We start from the raw sequence: 17,922 nt of genomic DNA on the forward strand, positions 1-17,922 counted from the left end.
TCTGCATTTCATTTACTCGTTATTTATTCAGTTTTAGTTTATAAATATAAAATCTACTTTTATTGAAGTTTTAATATTTATCAGTATTTTCTATATATATACTAGTTGAATTTATAAAACACATTAAAAATAACTCTTAAATTTAAATAAAGGTTTTTCCGATTTTCGCAGAGGCGCGGTAATGATCGCCTAGAAATGGTGAAAGAGATACACGGGCAAAAAAAATCTGTATGTATAACAAGCTGTGGTTTATGCAAAATGCACCATACTATTTCCTGTCTGATGTGTTGATGTTAGCCGGAAGGCCTAGAGAACTTGGGAATTCAGCTGAAAGTTCTTTAATTTGGTCTACTGTTTTCTGCAATGGACATTTTTTCAAGTATTGGCGTATTTTATCTCCTTTTTATTGTACTTTTTTGTTTCTCATTGCATCTTTTCCAAATAGAGCATGAAAGGACCTCGAAATATGAAATTAAATCACGATTTTGTGTATTTATCATATTACTGCTACCATATTCAGGGCTAGCCAAAATGTTGGAAGCAATAATGATTCAACCTTAGAAATTCTTTTAAAATTCTCTTTCTATTATAAATTCAGTACCGTACTTTTATGAAAGAAAAAAATCATAATTCGAATCTAAATTATAATCATTAAAATGTGTCGAGTAAGTATAAATAGAATCTACCAGATAGAATTTTAAATTAATATGAGGCTCAATTTTTTATTAACGTTTACTTTTAAAAATTCCGTGAATTTTGTAAGAAACAGACGCGGGATCTTCTTTTTCTAAACATAAAACCTATCCTGCTTCTTGAAGAATAGAGATGTTGTACCTATTTATATTCACGAATTCATCAAGCACTAAACTTTATTCAATTCCAAACTTTGATGAAAAATTTCCTCGAAATTTACTGTTGAACTTTATAATCATACACCGTTTCACCTATATTAATCGTTAAAAGAAATACATTTCTTTAAAATGCTTGAAGCATTTATTTTTCATTTTCAGGTGATAATCTGTTGACAGCTATTACTGTTGGTAGAAAATGTGGTATGATCGGAGAACTGGATAAGATAATTAAAGTTGAAGCATCTAAAACTTCTACCTTGAATGCGAATTCCGAAACACATCTGAAAATTGAATTCAATTCTATTAATCTGCCTTTCCTGGCAGAAGAAAACCAGAATGACAAAGCTGTGAGTAACATTCGTAAAAAATATTAATATATAATTTTTATGAATTTATTTAAGAACAATAAATCATAATCAGCATTTCTTTTTCTGAATAATTAACTTTACTTTTTTTATTCTAAGAAGACACCGATTGCAGGATGAATTCTTTGATTTTAGTCACTACCAAACGGAATAAAACAAATGAAATAAAATGATAAAAATACATCCATAAAATATATTTTATAATAATCGTCTCTTCAGTCCTTTTTTTTTTTTTTTTTTTTTTTTTTTTTTTCGAATTTTATACGGAAAAAAACGATAGATTTGAAAAATCGAAAAAATACAGCAATTTATTTTTTTTTTATTTATAAAGCAATAATTATGCATACGATATAAGATTTAACGATACAGATTTTACATTTATTGATGTAACGAAAGTCAATGAGTCTGTCACCTTCATTTAACTGACTTGTCGGAAAAAAAGTCGGAAAAAAAGAAACACATGCGCATATCTAAATACATAAAATGAAAAACTTAGCATTTATTAAAAAAAACCCTTAATCTCATTTTTAATTAGAAAATTCCGTATTTAGAACTATTATTTTGTCAACCGTGAGATTTTCGCCAAGCTGCGCGATTTATCGCCAATTATGGATAAGTTATTAATATAAGCATATTATGGATTTGAATGGGCGCAATTCATCCACGAGTTGAGAGTGTTATTGCTAAAAGGAAAAGTACGTTGATCGGATTGAGGACGTTCTTAGTAAAAACCAGCGTAAGAGTACCCTAATTAAGTGAATAACAATATACCTACCTCCATAATTTAAGTGTAAAAAATGTGGCTCTTTTAAGAGATTTCAATCATTGAACTGTTGATAGCTGGCTCTATTAACTAATGAGTTTGCCGACCACTGTTTTAAGGGAATACTCTTATACATTGTAAAAAAAATCTTTCGTACATTATTAAAAAGGGTATCAAACTCTGAAAACGTATGGGTTGTGATCCCCCCCGGGGTCGACGTAGAGAACTCTGCGAAGCTACTGGCTAGGATCTGTACCTAGGCAGTCTCGGCCACGGGGGTATAAAATTTATGAACTTGGTGGTTCTGAAGGCTCTGGGAAAGGTCACTTATTGGCCGGCCTCGGAGTCTGGCACGTCCTAGCGCGGCGTGGTGCTAGTAACCCGTGGGGATTTCCCCGGGTTCGCTGGGTAATGTCCCGCTGCGACGGGCTCGCCCGAGCGACTGGCAGGAGCAATTGACGACCGGTGCCGCCTGGTGACGTATCCAGGTGGTGCGCGGCTCTGCTGGAGGGTAATAGTGGAGGTTGAACCTCCACGACGTGCCCGAAGGCAGAGTCGACCTGTAGTGAGCTAGTTCTCGGAACAGGGAAGCCCAAACCTGTAGTATAGTATGGGTTGTGATGGTTTCTTGGACAAAAGTCCAAAGAAAAATTTTAGATATCTACAGAGTAACACAATTGCTTTCTGTTTATAACCTAAATTTTTGGAATATTCATAGAATATATAAAGAATATTCCCTATATATTTCTGAAAGTAGTCCTGGTGTATGAAAATGAACAAACACTAGTAGTATTTCATGAATACACCGGTCATCAAAATTAAAGGAGAATGACAGAAATAAAACGTAACTGATATTTAAAAATTATTAATAGAAATTTGCCCAAAAGCATTAGTTAACATAATTTACAATGTCTGGCAGTTGATTATTCGCAAAATATTGAAATTAAAACCAAACTTATGAGAATTTGAAAATGATTGAAAAATTAAGTCAGCTCTTGTGGAAAATATTTTCTTTAATATGGTGCATGGTAATCTCGCACAGATATGCACACCTCACATCTTGATTTCATAGACTTTACCAAAGTGTTGATAAAGTCTAGTGGAATTGCACGCTACTCTTCTAAAAGTACACTTAGCCCCTGGAATGTCCGGGGGGGGGAATTTCGTGCGCTTAAATTCGGCTCTGATTGATTGAATTGCCAATCCTTTCGAGTGGCATGTTCTTTTTGCAAGTATTCTGACACCACATATGCTCGATCAGGCCTAACATTGTCATCCATTAGAAAAACTTCCGGGGCACTAGAACCCCTAAGCAGTCTAATTTGAGGTTCCAATACCTGATCTATATATCTCTGAGTTGTTACAGGACCTCCTTGAAAGATATGTAGCTCGGTTCGAGTCATTATACCTCCCCAAACCATTAAATCGGGGTCGCGGAAACGGGATATTTCACGAACAAATGGAAGGCAAGTTCAAAGCATATCTAGAATCTTTGTTCTAACTATATCCGAACTCGTTAGTACAGAATACTCGGACCCAGTCGTCTTCCCTCCATTGAACAGGACAGCGGCACCAGTTTAAGCTGGATCCTTTGGAATCTGGAGTAAGTGGGATACAAACCATTTGTTCTATTGCATACAGTCCAACCTCGTTAAGCCTCCAGGCAGCAGTAGATAGGCTAATTCGAGTTTTTGTGGCAACCTGAAAGTCTAAAACCAAAGCTTCGCAAACTGATCCAGTGCTTAAAAAGGAGCTGTAAACTCTTGATATGGCTCTTTGAAGGTATTCAAATCCTTGGTGACCTGCATTTATGCTTCACCTCCTTCGGTTCCACCATTCATGCGTCACTTTTGACCTTCACTTAAATGATGCCTTTGCACTATAACTATTGAATACTTTTAACTGTCAGGAACCGCATTCGCTTTAACCAATTTAGAAACCGGATTTCCAACATGTGTCCCTTGCGCAGCACATTGTCAGTTACCGAATTTGCATATATTTCCTACTCTAATGTATGCGCGGAAAAACAGTTTTTCGTTCAGTTGTATTTATAATTAACGTAAATTATACAGTATTGGACACTCGTTGCAACATTAACTTAGTGAGCATATTTTTTCTCATTATCCTTTAATTTTGATGATCAGTGTATGTGAAGATTATGGAATTTTCTTCGATTGATAATTTTGCGCTGTCTACTCCATTATGACATATAAACTTTAAAATGCTAATTTGAAATAGATGCACACATATGCAAGAACTACCACTATTAAATACGAAAGAAAATATCACTGGCGCGTCCATCACGGTATTCAATTCAACAACTACGCTTCAGTAAAACAAGAGAGTCCATCCATGTCTGGTAGGAACGACAAAGTCATGTGTGGTAGGAAGGACTGATGAAATGGTTCGGCAAAGGCCACAAAATACTCGTAAAATTGTCACCACAAGAATAGCTTGAGAAGGGACAGATGAAGCAAAACCACGAAACGTGCACAAGAAAATGAATATTTTCACAGTAGGAAGACAGTCAGGAACGCGGGAAATATTTACCCTACAAAGAGCAAAATTTGGGGCTAAAGCAATTTTTACAACTAAAAGTCAAAAATGAAGAATCGATTAATTTTTTTTTTCCATCTTACAAGTTTTTTTTTTTTTTTTTTTTTTTTTTTTTTCAGAAAGGAAAACCGGAAGGAACTAGCATTCCGAAAACATTATTTAGAGCCAGTGAATTTTTATTTTAAAAAAAAAATAATAATTTTTTAAAAACGACTTTCCAGGACAACTAGGAACGTTTGGCATTCCTGAGGTCAAACAATAAATTTGTTTAGTATTGATAATATTCTGTCTATCATTTGATGTAACTTTTAACTGGATTTAGATCAGCGGCAATAACTCATCTCACCCGACAATATAAATGAATAAAAAAGACAGCTAAATTTCTAATTCCAAGAAGTAAACAAAGCTGAATGCACCTAACAAAAACTGCTTCCTTCGCTTACTTCACATCCCAGAACTTCACAATAAAACTGTTTAAAAGCTGCAGATTTAATTCTGATATTTACCTATATCGTTTTATTACACGTGAAAATCTCGAATATAAAAATTAGTAAGATTCATAGAATTATTTAGTATGTTATAAATTTTCAATTGCATGTATCTTTATTTTCTCAACAGCAAATTTATTAAAAACTTATGCTGCTGCTAAAAGTTTCTCTATGATATTAAACAATATAATTTACTTTGTAAACAATACTTATTACCAGCAGCTTATAATGAATCTAATGTATTTTCTATGCATTTTCATTAATTTATTTTTTTATTTTTTTGGTATTTCCTCCCAGGAAACTCGAGTATTAGCAAGCTCCGAAACAACATATCATTTCGCTATGGAAGGAAGTTCTTTTGAAGCTCTTTGGAATTTTAATAAAAATTTACTTGATAAGGTACTAAAACTAATATTTTTTAGATATTTCATAAAAAAATTAATAATTTAACGCTTTTAGTATAAGTACTTGAACACTGTTTTCCTGAGAAGTATCACAAAATCGCATGTAACACTTCCATGAACATGGGCCAAAATGTTGCCCTAAAAATTACGGTAGTATTATCTTTAAGAAACTAGAAAGATAAAACTTCTCATGAAATAACATCATTTATTACTAATATGCTTAAGAAGAAGTAGAAATTCTCTCAGATAGGATAGTAGCTAGTGACGCTGATTGTCGTATCGAAAACCCTGGATTTGAATCCCGGAGAAGGCGTGGATATTTGTAAGCATTTAGTTCTGTGCAGCATGAGAGCCTTCAAAATATACTGCGGGCTGCAACTTCTTTCGAATGGTTGGATGGTAGAAAAAGAGGAGTGGATGACCCTTAGACGCGTCGCTCAGTGCTGTTTCTCAAAATTGGGTCTACTGTCATCTATACGGTGATCAAGTCTCATACCAACGACAGATGCAGTCTTATACTCCATGCCACTATAAAATTCGATTATTTGTTCTGATTAGGTTAGAGATGTCAAATTTCCCACAATGACAACATAAAGTACACATAGATGAAACCTCGCTACTTCTGTCCTCGAACAGAGCCGATAATATCCCACTCATTTGATTAGCACAGAGAACTTACTTCATTCTAAAGGTACATTAACATTAGCGGAACTTTGAGTTGAAGAAATGAACGCGAGCCAAACAGCTTTTTAATGGGATTAGATTCATTTGCTGAGAATTTATTTCAATCTTGAAATTTTGAATAATATTATCACTTAAGCTGTTTATTTGTTTTACGCCGCAACTGTGCAGGTACCCAAGTTGATTTCAAAAAGAGTGAGTGCCCTTTTTTTGCTTTTAACGGAACCGTCAAGTTCGCGCGTGCAAACGAGCATTAACGGGCGCATTCTCAAAATACCGCACTTCCCAATATTTTCAAGCAACTGTTAATAACTAACTATAAAATGTGATTAATAGTACATTAGCGGCACACTACCGGCACCATTAGCGCCGTTCTTAATTTTGCTTTAGCTTTCCGTTTGGGTATATAACAATTTTTTATCCTATGAAATATATATTTTGATGAGATGTTTCTAAATTTTAAATTTATAAGCATGCCATTTGCTTCTAATCTTCATTAGATTCTCCTTAACGGAACTGTATTCGCTCGCATGTTACCTGATCAGAAACGTCACCTTATCGAAGCTCTTCAAAATCTTGAGTAAGTATGAAAAAAACAACTTTTAATCGAAACTATAAATACGGTATGATACAGTATTTTTTATACCATTTTATGTTATTCTGCGTAATATTCTTAAGAGAATTTGCAAATTATGTCTATTTTTACGAAGAGCCAAAGGTACTGATTATTCTACCGAAATATTGTGCAAATATTCAGAGTCGAATACGTAAGCGTACACTTGTGTGGAGATGCGCGGAGGGTTTTCGGCGATTGGTGTAATCGTACTCCTTTACGACATTCGCCGAGTCTTCTGCAAGAGTTGGGTAAATTTTATAAGTATCAAATGAATGAGTAGCCACAAACGTATGGATCGCAGAATGAGTTGGAAAATTGTCGACAGATTGGAAGCAGGACAGTCACAAGCACAGATGGTAACAAAGCTCAATATAATCCAGTATATTCTGCAGTTTGTGGAAACAGTTACATAACAATGGATCTATATCGAGAAGCCCTGGACGAAGTTGACCAAAATCCACAATAACGAAGGAGGATCGTTATTTGGCATATTCAGCGCAACGAAATAGAATTGCTACAACTTCATAGCTCTCATGTGAGCTGTATGCTGCCACTGGAAACCGAATTTCACGGTCTACAGTTGCTCGAAGGCTTCATTAGATTGAGATGTATGCCAGAACATCCGCTGATTGCAGTAGACAGAGGAGAGCGGTTATCAAAGAGCAGACAACATGCGCCTTGTAGCAGGTATCCGTAGAGCCACGTGCCTCTTACAGATAAGTCGAGATTCAGCCTGGACACTGATTCTCGGAGTACTTGTATCTGGAGATAATCTGAAACAGGATACCATCCGTACCTCATCATGATAAAGGATCATGTAGATGTGAAGGTGTAATGATTTGCACGTATTTGACAAAGACTCTGTGACTGCTGTGAGATATAGAGAGGAGATGTATGTTCGACTTTTCAGGCCGCAGTTGGTCTTGGGTTCCTCTTAATGGACAATAACACTCATCCACATAGGGCTTAACTGGTCGACAATTACCTGAAAAGTGACGACGATATTTGCCGCACGAATTGACCATCCATATATTTTGACCTTAGTTCTACAAGGCTTATTTAGGACGCTCTTGAGATAGTAATTTCATTTCGCTATCTCCCTCCGCCCCCCGGAGAGTCAACGTAGAGAACTCTGCGAAGCTACTGGCTAGAATCTGTACCTAGGCAGTCTCGGCCACGGGGGTATAAAATTTATGAACTTGGTGTTCTGAAGGCTCTGGGAAAGGTCACTCATTGGCCGGCCTCGGAGTCTGGTATGTCCTGAGCGGTTGGATCCGTTTCCCCCGGTTTGCTGGGTAACGGCTCTCTGCGACGGGCTCGCCCATGCGACTGGCAGGAGCAATTGACGACCAGTGCTGCCTGGTGTCGTATCCAGGCGATGCGCTGCTCCCCTGGAAGGGTAATAGTGGAGGCTGAACCTCCACGAAGTGCCCAAAGGAGAAGTGGACCTGTAGTGGGTTTAGTTTACGGGGCAGGGCAGCCAAGAACTATCTTATCTTATCTTATCCCCCTCCGAGAACAATCCCGGTATTAAAAACTGCCTCGCTGCAGAAGTGCGATCAACTGCCGCAAGGTCTTCTCACCTGCCTCTTATCTAGTATGCCGTCACATTGCGCAACATGTCTGAGTGTGAGAGGGAACCATACCCCGTATTGGACTCATTTTCAGATCGATGTCTTAATGTGGATTTTGAATATCCCTGCACTATGAACACTTCTGATAATCATGCATAGATAAAATAATTTTTAATTGTACATCTCTTTCTCTGTTATAAATGTATATTTGCACCAGATTTCATTAAGACCTATCCATTAGGTTTAGGTTTTCAGAAGTTCAATATATGCAAATTATCTTAATTTTGCATACGAGTGTGCACATATATATTAAATAAAAATATAAATCGAATAAATGGAAAGCTCAGAAATTAACGCAGTTTATTATCTTTTGCAAGCTATCAAGTTGGCATGTGCGGTGATGGAGCAAACGATTGCGGAGCACTGAAAGCAGCCCACACTGGTGTATCGCTATCTGTAGCCGAAGTATCAGCTGCAGCTCCATTTACCTCTTCTAAATTTAATATCGAATGCATCCCCACTGTCATCAGGTGAGGTTATTTCATTCACAAATGTTTCTTTGAGAAAAGTCTTGAGTAATTTACCTGTGTATATTCTATAAAGATTTAATTTATTTTTCTTTCTTTTATGCTACTGGGAGCAATTTTTTTAATTAATCTTTAAATTCAAAATATGAAATCTTTGCTTAACTGTACTTTTATATTTCGTACGAAGAGATTAAAATAATTATAAAAATGTTCCCAAACGTAGTCATATAGTTATAATCAACCTGTTTTAGTATGAGATGTTTTGCCTGTTATTAAAAGCATTTGGTTTAGGGCTATCAGCAGAACCATTAATTGATAACACGTTCTCTAATCAAGATTTTGACCTCTTTTTTTATTTTGAACATACATGGTCGTCCATTGCAAAGTGAACTTTTCGAAGCCCGAATTTTCAACTTCTAATTTGTTTTCTTTATTTATTTTATGTTTTGTGCAAACTTCATGAATTTTAGATTATTAAAAATCTAAGCGATTATTGCCTATCTCCGAAATAAAATACTTTACCTTCAGCACCAATATGTTGACATTACCTGAGCATGAGATACTTATTTTTCAAATTTAATCAACAAAGCAAGTGGTTTCAACAGCAATATGTTAGCTCTGTTAAAAATAATATATCGTGCGTACGGGTTCGTAATCGATTGAATGCAGACAGAACCGATAGTAGCTCGATAAATCTCATATTTCCAAAAGAAACAAAGTACGTACAATTTTGGAACTTTCCGCAAAAATACTCGTACAGCTCTTCTTGGTATCACAGAACATAATAAGTAGTTACATTTCAAATTACTAAGACCGTTATACACAACGCAATACAAAGCACATCTAAAGAGCCAAGCTCACGCGGAGATATCTCAATACTTCGTAGTCGGCTCTGAACTGAGAAACCTGAGAGCAGATACTGTCAGTTATGCCTGTTACGTACAGAATAAAGAATTATTTTTCTAAAACTGATTGTAAAATGGACTCAAAAGAGATTTTTTGTGACGTCTGTGCCTACGTACGTAGGTATCGATTAGACGTAGAACTTTGAAATTCTGTATATGGGACTGCTATAGGACTTCTAGTTATGTAAGTTACATTTTTATTGCAATAGGTAGTATTATAACACACACACACACACATATACGTATATATATATACTCCCTTACGTGGTTTTTATTTTCGCAATAGTTGATCGTTAGTCATATATATTTATTAAAGAGCTTAAGCAGAAAATATATCAACTTAGTAATCCAATGGTTAGAATATCAGGACCTCATTGGGGCACTCCAATCACTATACTCAAAAGCTGGTACAGAACAATCTCAGAAAAGATCATATTTTATGCGGCTGCTATATGGGGAAGGAAGTTTACTGCCCATATGAGGAGGCAGCTTCTTACCATACAAAGAATGCAACTTTTGATCGTATGCAAAAGTTATAGAACATCCTCAACTGCGGCACTGCAAGTGCTGGCGGGTATCCCTCCACTGGACCTTCTAGTGGAGAGAGAATCACAATTAGTAAGGACATTGCGCCTAAAAAATAACGTCTCTCTGTGGCAAAAGACATTCTATCACACAGACTATGAGAAGCGCAAGCCGATCATACTTGGACACCCTATGGTATAGTACCTGCATCACCTGGGTAGGTGATGCAGATACAGATTTATCGCACACAATACACATGCAATACACCCCGCCAAATGAGAAGGCATTAGCTATTTATACAGACGGCTCAAAGACGGAGAAAGGCACAAGCTACGCCTACTGTGTACTCCAAGAAGGAGAAGTAGTTAAAACTTGGGAAAGACGACTGGCAGATAAAAATACCGTCTTTCAGGCAGAGCTTCTTGCATTAAAAGCACCCATCAATTTGGCAAAATATCAATTAGGAATAAAGGCCAACATATATAGCGACTCTGTCTCAAGTTTGGAGTCCATACGAGAGCACAAGACAAGGAGTCCTTTGGTAAAAGATATTCAGAAAATTCTACTAAGTATCCCACTAGATGACAGACCTACCCTGATCTGGGTTCCAGCTCATGTGAATATTACTGGCAACGAAGCGGCGGACGTGCTTGCGAAATCTGCAGCCAATGACTCCAGTAGATTGGAAAAAGCAGTAAATGTTCCGCAGTCCTATTTAAAAAAATCAAGCTCAATAGCCTTTTACAAGAATGGCAGAAAAGGTGGGAAAGGGAAAGCACAGGGAGGAGAACCTACGAGTTCTTTCCGAAAGTTAACATGCTCAATTAATATATACAGCGGAGCACAAACTCACTTCTACACTGCCAATTGTCCCTTCCCACATTATCTTAAGAGATTCGGCAAACGAGCATCAGAATTATGTTAATGTGGTGCGGTAGGTGATGCAGATCACTTCCTGTTCAACTCCCCACAAACCGATAAACTGCATTTAAAAATGTCAAGCAGCGAATGCTGGCCGCAATGGGCGGAGAATACCTGCGGCAACAAGCAGACGAAAACTAAAATAGAGGAGGTAATCAGGTTATGCTCAGCAAGGTACTAAGAAATTCTCACGCTCCCTTGAGAATTGTATCTTCGCAATATAATTTTAATAGCAATTCCAAATACTACAACAACTGAAAATCAACACTAGAAAAATAGCTCACCCCGTAGAATAGTAACAGGACTGTAAGAGCAAAACTATTGTAATGTAAGCATATTACATATCAGTTTGTATGTACTTGATAAAAATAATATTGTAAAGCATTTTAAATGATATTGTAAATCCAGTCAATGTGTAAATGAATTACAATTTTACTTTGATTATCTCAGTAAATGTATTGTAAATATGAATTCAGATAATGTTTAAATGTACACATAGCTGTCATGATTTCATGTAATTATGATATGTAACTTGTACAAGACAATGTTCATAATCAACATATCTATGCTTATACACAGGCCTTGTATGCCCATGTAATATTTATATTTATATTTTTACACGGAGGAAATATTCCCTTCTGCCAAGATGACTATTAACACTAAGACTTTTACAACAAAATCAGGTCAGTGGTTATTTCAGGCGGCGCTCAATCATTTATATCCAGTTACAGAAATGTTTTTAAATGACGAAAATATTCATTTAAGAAATATTAAATTTAAAAATAAAACTGAATTTAAAATTTAATGCGATCTCCCGGTTTCTATACTTATATTCTGAAAAGTTCTATTATTGTTGTGAAAAAATAAAATTGTAAGATGCCTGACTCCCATACGGCAGAAATTGACCAGGATATTTAATGTCAGAATTTTTAATTTTTTATCTAATTTTCAACTTGCCTTGAAGAATCGGTTAATTAAGTTAGAATAATTCGAGGAAATAAGTTTAAATGAAGTATAGCGGAAAATGTGCATAATTTTGTAGGCTGTACAAGAAACTTTGATGTTCACAACAGATTTTAAACTGTTAATCTCGGCAAAACCAGAGGAAAAGGAAACTTTTTGCCATTTCAAAGTGAATTTATGACTATTTTTACTTCCTTGTACGAAGTATTGGCGTATTGTAATCGCGAAAAGTTTCAGGCATCATATTTCAACGCAAATATCCATTTCCACCGCTATCGAATGCAATTTAACGATGTTTTTGCGTGATATCTGTACTTAAGAACAGAATAAAGGACTCTTTTCCCCGAAAAAATTTTAAAACTAATTTAAAATGAATTCTGTAGAGAATTTTTCGTGGCGTCTGTGCGTACGTACGTATCTCGCATAACTCAAATACGAGTAGCCTCAGAACGTTGTTATTTTGCATATAGGATTGCTATAACATGTAGATGTGCACCTCTTATTTTGGTTGCAATTGGCCGCACCAAAAGTATATAAATATATGTATATATATCCACTCTGTTACTCGGCTCAGTGATCTCAGTTTCTTTATTCTTATACGCTTGTAAATTGTGCATTTTTTGCTTTAAAAATGATTGAATTATGTCGTTCTTATCTTCCGGTTATGCCTTTAATAAATCTGTATGCAATATTTTTAGAATTATATCCCAGCAAACCTTCGTCGGTAAACGTCCATAACGTAGATGCAGTTGCATAATACATTGCAGATGAGTAGAAAGATAAGATGTTTAGGAAGAGAATTTCTGAAGAAAATGTGTACAAAATTGTGAAAAACTCTTGTGGATATAATAAACAGTCCATAATGGTGATGAAGCAACAGAGTAAGTCAGTAATGATCGCAGGGTCGAACATGTTAACAGAAGTGCGCCGGATGGTCACGTGAGGAGCAAGAATAAGGTGATTTGTTCATAGCAGGAGCTTTAGCGATTGACTGAGAGAAAAGGGGGAGAACCAGAGCGTACAAGCGTTGCAGGGAATGGGACGTTTGTGAGAGTTGTTAACCCTGGAAATTCTGTTAATGTTTTTTAGAAATTTTTGCAATAAATACAGTAATAGGTTTTATGCCAAACTCTTCGTGTATAGTTGTTCGATGTTAATCTTTGGTCAAGTATAACAACAAGATAGGTTATTTGCTTGGACCAGGGGATAGCAGTATTATACACACAAATATTAAAGATGGTATGAAAACCTCTTCGGTATGAAAACGTGACCGCCACAGGTTTTTTGACGTTGATCTTTATTTTCCAGCTCTTAAGGAGCTATAGTGCATGTATGTGATTTTGTAGTGTATGTTTAACTTAATCCAAAGATGCGTTTCGTGCGAGGATCGCAGTATCGTCTGCATACATGGCAATTGTTGTGATGGGAGCGCGGGATATGCCGTTTACATAAAGTAAGAAAATTATTGGTCCAAGTATTGAAGTATTGCTGCCCTTGCGGACACCGGCTTTGATTTGCCGGAGGAGTGTGTATTTTTCAAGCGAACAACAAAGTATCTATCGGTGAAATAGGAATCAATTGTGTGTGTAATGTAGTCTGAGAAACCCAGAGTAATAAGTTTGTAAGTGAATCCCTCCAGCCAAACGCGTTCAAAGGCCTATGAAATATCGAGAAAGAGACCACCAGTCGATTCTTGGTATGAAGTATAGTATGATTGTAACTTGTTTCTAGAATAGTCAATATTACGTCTTGAAAAGGCGTGTCCAAACCTAAGACAGGTAAACAGCTTCTTGATTTGTTCAGCGTCTTCTAATTTCAATTCAATTGCTTTCGCTCGCACTCGGTTTCAACTACACAGAGTTATTACCAAAAGTTCAGAATTGCCAAAGGCCAATCACGGTAGTAAAATAAAAGAGATGTACTTCTGTCACCCGGAGGCGTAAAAAACTTTCAGAGCTTGGGACTGGCATTCCTGGTCGTGGTGGCAAATGTTGCATTCAAAAATAACAAAAGTCGTAATTATAAAACATAGAAAAAATCTGAAAACTACTTACATAAATACAACTACCAAGACGGGTTGTGATGTATGGTGCGGGGTGTTTTGACCACATATTCAACAGTAGGGTCATAATCGCACAGGCTTCTAATAGAAGCGTAGGAAGAGGTTCTAAGGCTTTCAATGAAATTATGTGAAGTGATCAAAATTTGTTCATGCATGGCCTTCACATTCAGATCCTCCTGAATTTGAGAGTTCCTCACAAACCACGGTGAGTTCACAATCGCTCTAAGTATTTTATTTTGTATTATGTCTAGTTTAGCACGCTCAGTCTTGTTGACTGTCGCCCATGCTGGCACTGCGTATAACATAATCGGTCTGATTAAGGACAGATACAGTGTTCTTTTGATTTTTATCGATAAGTTAGACTTCCTGCCAATCAAGCTGTAAAGGGCACAGAACGCAGCATTCGCTTTTTCCGCTACGGCTGTAACATGGTATTTAAAGGTAAGCTTGCTATCTATAATAACTCCTAAATACTTATAGGAGTCAGCCATCGGAACTGTATCGTTTTTAATTTTGATATCCGTATTAACAATTACATTCTGCCTGTGGCGTCTGTAAAGAACAACACAGCATTTACTAGAATTTAAATTGATTTTCCAATCCTTGCACTATTTCGTAATGATATTTACTTTGAATTGCAGTTTTTCCATTGCAAGAAGCGGGCTGACAGAATCCGTAAGTACGACCCAGTCGTCGGCGTATTTTAGAATCTTGGAATCCAAGGGATTTGGGAGGTCATTTATAAATATATTGAAAAGACAGGGAGCGAGCACTGCTCCTTGCGGGACACCACTGTAAATTATCTTTTTAATGGAAATTGCATTTCCACACTTTACTTGGAATGTTCTACGGTAAAGATATGAGATCATAAGATTCATCATAAGGTGATCATAAGTTCATAAGTTGATCATAAGTTCATAAGTTGATCATAGCGTTGCAGGGAATCATAAGTTGAATAAAGCTGACCGGGAGCAGGAAATTGGGGAGCTTATGGAAAAGTCCTGCGTGCCACACTCGATCGAATGCCTTTTCGAAATCGAGGAAGCACGCAGCGACTGCCTTCTTTTTTGAAAGTTGCCTGCAATATATTCAACCAGATTTAAAATTTGATGCGTAGTGGAATGACCGCTTCGAAATCCAAATTGCGAACTGTCGATGAGGTCAAGTCTCTCAAGGTGATTGGTAAGTCTGATTTTTAGAACTCTTTCAAAAACCTTTCCCAAAGCAGGAAGCAAGCTAATCGGCCTGTAACTAGTTATTAATTTCGGGTCTTTACCCGGCTTCGGAATTCTAATGATGATGCTGTGCTTCCATTGCTGGGGAAAATATCTATGTCGTATGCAGGCATTAAAGATTTTAACGAGACACTTTCTTGGGAGGGCCTTGAGAGCGTCATTACTGATTTCATCAAAACCTCTGGCCTTGCGAACTTTAAGATTTTTGATAATCTGTCGAACTTCTCTGGGGGTATTGAGATCGAAGTAGTTAGATGGAGTGCTGCATTTAAGCGAGGTAACGGAGTATTGAATTTCTCTTTCATGCTCGGTATCCTCTTCTGGGTGGGGTTGGAAAACTTAATTCTTCTGCCATTAGGTTCGCAATTTCAGTCTCATAAGGGTGTATGTCACCGATGTGATGTATTGGAGTAATGCTATTGGTCCTTGTGGTTCGAAGCGAGCGTGCGATTCTCCAGACCGTCCCTGGCTGCAAGTCAATATTTTCCAGCAAAGAATTCCATTTTTCAGACCGGAAATCCTGAATTTCGCGTTTGATTTCCCTGTTAAGATAATTAACAAGTCTCTTATCTCTGGGGTTACGGGATAATTGCCACTGCTTTCTAATGCGATTTCTCCGCTTAATAATGTCCTTAATTCTTGTCGGAAGGGCGAGATGACTTTCAGAATTCCTCGGCGAGGAAGCGTTTTTAATGGCATTCTGCATTTTGTGAGTAAAAAAGTAGATTTGATTTTCGATGTCACCGCAATGGTTAAAGCTGCAATTACAGGGGTAATCTCTGAGCTGCTCTGTGAAGGACTTCCAATTTATTTTATAGATCTTTTTTAAAGGCGGATAAATTCCATAAAAATCAAACGTGACCGGGAAGTGGTCTGATGATAATTCTTCGTGCACTTCAAGTAGCACTAATGTTCTTGAGTAAGACAATGTCCAAGATATCTCCCACTCCATTATTATGGATGTGAGTAGGTAAGTGAGGGGCAACTAGTCTCACATCGTTCCTAAGCAGATAATTATTTAGAATTCTTCTATTCGGGTTATCCTTCCTAGTGTACCAAGTATGAAATTTCGCATTCAGATCACCCGCAATGATCGTGGGGTAATTCGTGGACGTCAAAATATTGAGATCCTGTACCTGAAGAAGTCTATCGGGAGGGTTGTAAACTGCTATGAAGAGATAGGCCTCATTTGTGGTGCTATACACTAAAACAGCTGTATGTTCAATAAAGCTAGTAGCAGGGAGGTGGAAAACTGAATGCTTGATGTGATTCCTGATTAAAATAGCGGTACCACTACCACTATTGTGCCTTCTTTCATTTCTGGCGATAGCATATCCTGGAAGTTTAATTTTGTCATTAACTCGGAGTTTAGTCTCATTGATGAGCATGATATCAATTTGAAATTTATCAAGGAAGTTTCCAATTTCATGGAGTTGATGTTTTATGCCACTAGCATTGAAGTAAGCAATTTTCATAAAGCCTGCGTTGGCTGCGATCACAGTATTTATATTTTGTGACGTTTTAAAATTCATAGTCTAGACTAGTAAAATATTCGAAGGCTTTCATGCCTACTTCCAATTTAGCTAAGATATTTTTAGCCTTTTTAAATTCATTAAACAGTTCCTTCGCTTTTTTGGATTTGCGTTTTAATCCAATCAAAGAATGTGGGAGGGTCTGCAGACTGTTTGATCCAAGCCGACACTTTCGCATTAGGGTTAACGCTGGGTAGCGCGGGAAATTCATCATTTTTGAGCTCGAAACCTTTCGCTTTAGCTTCCTTCAGTTTTTACGATTTTCAATGCTTTTCTGTATATTTTCTGGATGCTGAGAACACCCCTTATAAGAAAAAACGTGCGGTCCACCGCAAAGGGCACAAATCGCAGGCTTTTGTTCTTTAGTTAATTTACATTTATGCGTTTCGTAAAATTCAGCGCATTTTAAGCAGCGCGCTTTATAATTACACAGGGGCCGTGTGTGACCATAGCGCTGACACTTATGGCACTGCACGGGCCCCGGTCTAGATTTGTAAGTCTCAATACGTACATCAAGTCCTCTCAAAGTTTTAATTTGGTAAATCTGCTTTCCTAGAGAGTTTCTCTTGCATTCAGCCACAAATACTGGAAGCGGAGTCACATTTTCGTCTTTATAGCTTCTGAGCTGTCGAATTTTCTCAATAGGGATCCCTTGATCCTTTGTCTCATTTAGAACTAATTCCGTGTTAGTATTTCTGGGGAGCTTCCTGATAAGAGCCTTTATGGGCTTTTTGGAGTTTATCTGAAAAGTGTGAAAAGGAATTCCACGTTCTTTTAGCATTTTCGTGACGGCTCTGTAGTCGTCCGAATCGAACACTTTAATTTTGAGGGTATCTCCGGTCATATTACCCTTAATTTTTTTAATTCCTTTCGCCTCAATTTCCTCTTTGAGCTTTTCCCAGTTTGCATTAAAATGATCCAAGACTATAGGGGGGAATATGTCCTGCAGTCTTT

General features: G+C 37.0%; 1 protein-coding gene across 1 annotated transcript in view; it reads left to right on the forward strand.

The window, feature by feature from the left end:
- Window positions 1-17,922, forward strand: part of LOC118193580 (polyamine-transporting ATPase 13A3-like) — a 236,671-nt gene that overhangs the window by 168,095 nt on the left and 50,654 nt on the right. Inside the window, exons 19-22 of the mRNA XM_085825885.1 lie at window positions 1,011-1,198; window positions 5,321-5,422; window positions 6,609-6,688; window positions 8,676-8,828. Coding sequence (XP_085682011.1) covers window positions 1,011-1,198; window positions 5,321-5,422; window positions 6,609-6,688; window positions 8,676-8,828 — 523 coding nt within the window. The remainder of the gene's footprint in view (window positions 1-1,010; window positions 1,199-5,320; window positions 5,423-6,608; window positions 6,689-8,675; window positions 8,829-17,922) is intronic.

Source organism: Stegodyphus dumicola, chromosome 1, assembly GCF_044657685.1.
Source record: "Stegodyphus dumicola isolate Sdum_Otavi_A_Nest chromosome 1, ASM4465768v1".
NCBI classification, from domain to species: domain Eukaryota; kingdom Metazoa; phylum Arthropoda; class Arachnida; order Araneae; family Eresidae; genus Stegodyphus; species Stegodyphus dumicola.